Source organism: Triticum urartu, unplaced genomic scaffold (genome assembly GCF_003073215.2).
Source record: "Triticum urartu cultivar G1812 unplaced genomic scaffold, Tu2.1 TuUngrouped_contig_5254, whole genome shotgun sequence".
NCBI lineage: Eukaryota > Viridiplantae > Streptophyta > Magnoliopsida > Poales > Poaceae > Triticum > Triticum urartu.
This window is the reverse complement of record NW_024115915.1, coordinates 427-6126: the sequence shown is the minus strand read 5'-3', so window position 1 is coordinate 6126 and position 5700 is coordinate 427. Positions and strand designations below refer to the sequence as shown.

The following is a 5700-nucleotide window of genomic DNA, read 5'->3' as shown; positions in this document are numbered from 1 at the left end:
GCCGACTGGACCGGCCACTACTACAAGTGTATAATATGTACTTCCTTCGTGCCTGGTAAGAGTGCTTACCATAATTTAGCTGTGGCAAGCAACAGTCACACTCGCCACTGATGTACAAATAAGCAGTGGCGGGCCTTTGTTACTGCTCACCACAATTAGGTTGCATTACGCGGCCAGCTTTGAAACGGTCTACCAGTGGCGGGCATACGTCTCGCCCGTCACAAATTTGTGTTCACCTATAAGCCATTTCCTATAATGTATGGTTTTCTTAGGCGACGGTCGATGCATATGACAAGATGACCAAGCAATAAGATGCAACCCGGTAATGGGCATGTTTAGGATCTTGCCACGGCAACTATCTTTGTCGTGTTCTAGAATGTCTGTATGATTGTTATGGTGGCTTTACCTAGACTTTCGTAGGTGTAGGATCTCTATATTAATATTCGGGTTTAAATATTGAATTTCGTGCAGAATTACTTGCCTCAAACACCGGGGGGGGGGGGGGGGGGGGGGGGGGGGGGGGGGGGGGGGGGGGGGGGGGGGGGGGGGATTCACATCCATTGGTTTTTCGTGAATACAAAATTCCAACCACGTACCAAGCTTGAGACTTATAAAAACTAGATCCCCAAATTTATAAATATCATTTTAACCATGTTTGGAATTTAAACATCATTATTCAAATTATATGTTGATCAAAACATGATATTTAAATTCTTCTGGTCTTTTGGGCCAGGGCCTCGACAAAGGCATAATATTAGCATAATTATTGGCAAGGTTTTTAATCTAAAAAACAAAGCAATTTTGGATGACATATGTAAAAATTCTTTAAAAAATTACTACCTTTCAATGAATTGTAACATAATTTAAATTTATTTTCAAGTTTGTAAATCTGGCTTCTGGCTCAAAATTCCGGTGTTACAGGTATTTCAGACCACATCGAAATTGCACGGATCTTCACGCAAGATCAAACGAATATAGCTTCGACTGAGACTTAGCAAAGCTGATTCGGGATAGCATGTGGTGCCAATATAAATATACGGATCATGATATTTCCATGTCTTCAAACTACCAGTAGGTGGTGGCATTCATTTGTTGCACGTATCCTTTGCTGATTGGAACTTGGCACCGCAGTTTGCTCCGTGATGGCTAATTAGTAAGTTAGTGAGAAAATCGCTGTCTAGAGAAAATTAGTGAATTCATCTAATGATGTGCTTCCGTCTGGCTGTCCGTCTCAACTCGCCACCTAGCCATCGTCGTTTCTTGCATAGCCAAGCAAGAAACAAGCTTCTTGGCGAGAAGATGGCGTGTAGGGGTGCGACGATGGTGGCGCTGCTGCTCGCGGCGGTGGCGGCGACGTGCGCGCGGGCGCAGCTGCACGACAAGTTCTACAGCGAGTCGTGCCCCAGCGTGGAGGACGTCGTGAGGAAGGAGATGGTGAGGGCGCTGTCACTGGCGCCCAGCCTCGCCGGGCCGCTCCTCCGGATGCACTTCCACGACTGCTTCGTCAGGGTATGCTGCATTTGCATGCATCAGTATCTGCCCGTACCCCGTTGTGCGCTATGGCCTGACCACCGTGAATATGCAGGGGTGCGACGGCTCGGTTCTGCTAGACTCGGCCAACAAGACGGCGGAGAAGGACGCGCAGCCGAACCAGACGCTGCGAGGCTTCGGCTTTGTCGAGAGGGTGAAGGCCGCGGTGGAGAAGGCCTGCCCCGACACCGTCTCCTGCGCCGACATCCTCGCCCTCATTGCCAGGGACGCAGTATGGCTGGTGAGTAGAGTACTACTACTATGCCATTTTTCAAATGACACGGTACGTGTGGAAGCCAAATTCTAATGCTGCTCGATCATGGTTTCTCCAGAGCAAGGGTCCATTCTGGACAGTTCCTCTGGGCCGGCGAGACGGCAGCGTGTCCATTTCCAACGAGACCGACGCTCTGCCACCCCCGACCTCCAACTTCACCGTGCTCACCCAGCTCTTCGCCGCCGTGAACCTCGACGCAAAGGACCTTGTCGTCTTGTCCGCCGGGCACACCATCGGGACGTCGCACTGCTTCTCCTTCTCTGACCGGCTCTACAACTTCACCGGCATGGAGAACCCCAGCGATATCGACCCCTCGCTGGAGCCGCAGTACATGATGCGGCTAAAGAGCAAGTGTGCCAGCCTCAACGACAACACCACCCTCGTGGAGATGGACCCCGGCAGCTTCAAGACCTTCGACACCGACTACTTCAAGCTGGTGAGCAAGCGGAGGGGCCTCTTCCACTCTGACGGCGCCCTCCTCACCGACCCCTTCACCCGCGCCTACGTCCAGCGCCATGCCACCGGCGCCTTCATGGACGAGTTCTTCGCCGACTTTGCCGCCTCCATGATCAAGATGGGCAACGCCAACCCGCTCACCGGAAGCCAGGGCGAGATCAGGAAGAAGTGCAATGTGGTTAACCATTAAGCCACCGAAGAAGTACAAGGCTGTTTTGATTCGTGATCATCTTTTTCCCCTGTAAATTGCTGTAAGATTGCCATAGCTCCTTTCTCTCCCAAATCTTTTTCTTTCATTAATTTGTTGTTTCGTTACGACCATGTTAATTCCTTGTACACACGACGAAGACTCTGATATTGCCATTTCAATATATAGAAGGCCTGATTGGGTCTCTTGCATAGATGTGGACCCTCCACCTTCATTCAAGGGCTCAACTTGAGTCAAATCCTCTCTCAAACTCTTCCTTATTAGCCAAGGAACACGAGGTAACAAAGGGAGACGAAATTGATGAAGAATCTCATCCAGAGAGGCAACTTTCGGGCCTATCTGCACCTGGTACGACCATCAGTAGGACCATTTTTTGTCGTACTAGAGGTCGTCTTTTGTTATGACCTCTTCTGGGAAAATAGTGATAACTTACTCATCCGAACAACGTTTTCAAAGTTCTTAATCTAGTTGAAATCATGAGAACGACACCGACGTACCAATTGTATTATATAATGATTTGGAAAAAGTCTCACTTTTTTTAGCTTCCGAAGTGCGCAAATCCGATGCTGGAAGTCCTCTGTAAGGAACTTAACTTTGGCCTATTCATCGTGTTTGGTCCTAGGTTGCTCCAAAACACCTGTAGACACCACAAAATAAAGGAATCTAATAAAAACCAAATAATAATAATAATAATAATAATAATAATAATAATAATAATAATAATAATAGGCAATTGTCACAATGAAAAGAGTAAAAATCAGTAATCATGTGTTGGACATTTATTTGGTTCAACATGCCTTGATGTATGCCGAGAACATGCAACAAATGAGCTCTAGAAATGTGTAAAATATAGAGCCATCAGCAAGCAAGCTCAAAACTGTGCAGACACCAATGAAGCGATCTAGCCGCCACAATCGGCCTTTATTGCCAGGTGCATGCATTGACACCCATGTGGCGCATGTTATATATCCACGGACTAGAGACAACAATGCCACCAAAATCCTCCATAAGGGACGCTTTGGCGATCACGCGTCCCCGTCGCAAGTGCAAATCAGTGGTAAATCTGAGCATGGCTACCTGCCGCCAGATAATACACCATGAGCCCTCATTGCATTGCTAGGACCGGGATCTGCAACCAGTAACTTCGTCAGGCCTTGTTCGGTTCCATGAAAAATGAGAGGGATTGACAGAGATTGGCAGGGATTAAATCCCATCTAGTTCAAATTTTCCCCAAATCCCCTCCATTCCACTCCAATCCACTTGAGGAGTGGCTTAACCGAACAAGGCCTCAAGGATCTGGCTCCATGGCACCACCAACGCATCACTGACATGGTTGCCGTGCACCATCTTGGCATCGCCACTCTGCCAGGAAGAATCATTGCTACCCATCGCCAAGCATCACCTCCATACCTCAGCCACCCAAAGCAGTCCACCGGAGAGACAGGAAAGCCACACCAACCGCGCCACCGCAGGCCCTCCACCAACGACTCCCCATGAGGTTCTCCAACAAGTCAAGTCTCTGACACGATGCATTCTAGTAATGACTTCCTCATAAAGGATATTGACATCACCGATTTGGGAATCTGGATTACGGTTTTCACCGGGAGACGAGATCACAAGATTGAAATAGGTGTTAGAGATCCTCGGTGAGGGGATGAATAACGACACCCGAAGGCGACGTGGTAAACAGCATCAACAAAGGTCAGGTACGGTTTTTAGCCGGAGTGCCACAAACCTCACCAAAGACACCATCCATGGCCCATTCACTCGTCAAACTAGAACCCTCACGCCAAGCAGCCATCAAGATGCAGCCCAACTGAGGAGCCGAGCAAAACTGCCCAAAGGCATCGAAATGCATCCATTCGCGCAGCATGACCAACTCCATGTCCGATGGCTGCCGGAGGAACAACACTTGGCCAGTGCGAGAAGGAACCCCTATGCACGAGCCACATCCCACCTGATCACTAAAGATCTCCGCTCCCGCAATGCTGACAACTTGATCGGCGGCCCACCACCTGCGTGCCACCATAAGAAACAGGGTACTCGAACGACCGCACCTCCTCCGGCATGAGAAACCCGCAGCAAGACCTCTGCCTTCCACGGCCGGGTGCCGCCACCGCCGCCATCGAAGGCGGCACGAGGAGCACGAGAGATGAGTTGTGCTACTGGATTAGGGTGGCCTCTAGAGTCGCCCTAGCGAGCGACCCGGGAGGCGAGCGACCCAGGAGGCGGTTATGGGATTCTTCATATACTATTATGCATGGCTCTTAAAATACTATGATGTGATAGCCTGAGATATGCGATTTTTCTGTTCTTTTCTTCAAAATTCTCCATTGTCTATATTGTTTTGCAATATAGTAGAACAGTGTTCGTAGCAATATTTTTTTATTCTAATCTCATATGATTTTTAGTTTTTTGAATTTTAATATATAGAGTGGGTTGCATCTTGGTACACAAACTAGTTGATGTTCATGCGGTTAGCGAGATGTTTGCCACCTCTAAGGATGTGGCTTTCAATCCCATGCAACTTAAGGTTTTTAATATATTTGTCCTCCATACATCCTCAGCATGGTTTGTGAGTAAAAACTAACCAATTTACAAATAGATCCCTATCTATCTATCTATCTATCTATCTATAATAATTTGTCACTTTCTAGAAATTCCTACATTAATTAGAAATTAAGAGCCGTTTATTTGGTGGGACCTAATTATAACGGTGTAGATCTGTTCTTACTATTTTTTTTTGTTTATTTGGTGGGACCGAATTATAAAGGTGTAGATCTTATAAAGGTGCAGATCTGTTCTTGCTTTTTTTTTCTTTTTGGCTCAATCTCTCATGCCTCTTTTGAAAGCTATTCTTTCTATTTTTTTCGTTTATCTCGTGCGACCGAATTAAAAAGGTGTACATCTGTTTTTGCTATTTTTTTCTGACTCAATCTCTCATGCCTCTTTTGAAAGCTAGAGCAAAACTCCAAAAGAAAAAACACGCGTGCACGTACAGAATAATCAACTGCCAAAAAAAGGATCCGTCAACTCTCTCTCTTAAATGGCTCCGCTAATCTCTCATGTTTTTGTTTTTTTCCTTCCTGTTCAATCTCTCATGCCTCTTTTTTAAAGCGAGAGGAAAACCCCAAAATATATTCTGTTTTTCTTTGTGGCTCAATCTCTCACGCATATGCCTTCCCTTCATCATAGCGGCATCATCTGAGCGTTGTCGAGCAGGACGAGATCT

The 5700-nt window shown here is 47.0% G+C and overlaps 1 protein-coding gene across 1 annotated transcript; it reads left to right on the top strand.

Moving 5' to 3' along the window:
- The first annotated feature begins 1237 nt into the window (after positions 1-1237).
- LOC125528973 (peroxidase 1-like) lies at positions 1238-2661 on the top strand. The gene is made up of 3 exons (XM_048693390.1): positions 1238-1509; positions 1586-1771; positions 1863-2661. The coding sequence occupies exons 1-3, from the start codon at positions 1300-1302 to the stop codon at positions 2448-2450; spliced, it is 984 nt and encodes a 327-aa protein (XP_048549347.1). The 5' UTR covers positions 1238-1299; the 3' UTR covers positions 2451-2661.
- Positions 2662-5700: the final 3039 nt, after the last annotated feature.

Coding starts and splice junctions, on each gene's coding strand:
- LOC125528973 (XM_048693390.1), top strand. CDS start 1,300: ATGGCGTGTAGGGGTGCGACGATGGTGGCGCTGCTGCTCGCGGCGGTG. Junction 1,510..1,585: donor TCCACGACTGCTTCGTCAGG/GTATGCTGCATT, acceptor GTGAATATGCAG/GGGTGCGACGGCTCGGTTCT. Junction 1,772..1,862: donor CCAGGGACGCAGTATGGCTG/GTGAGTAGAGTA, acceptor TGGTTTCTCCAG/AGCAAGGGTCCATTCTGGAC.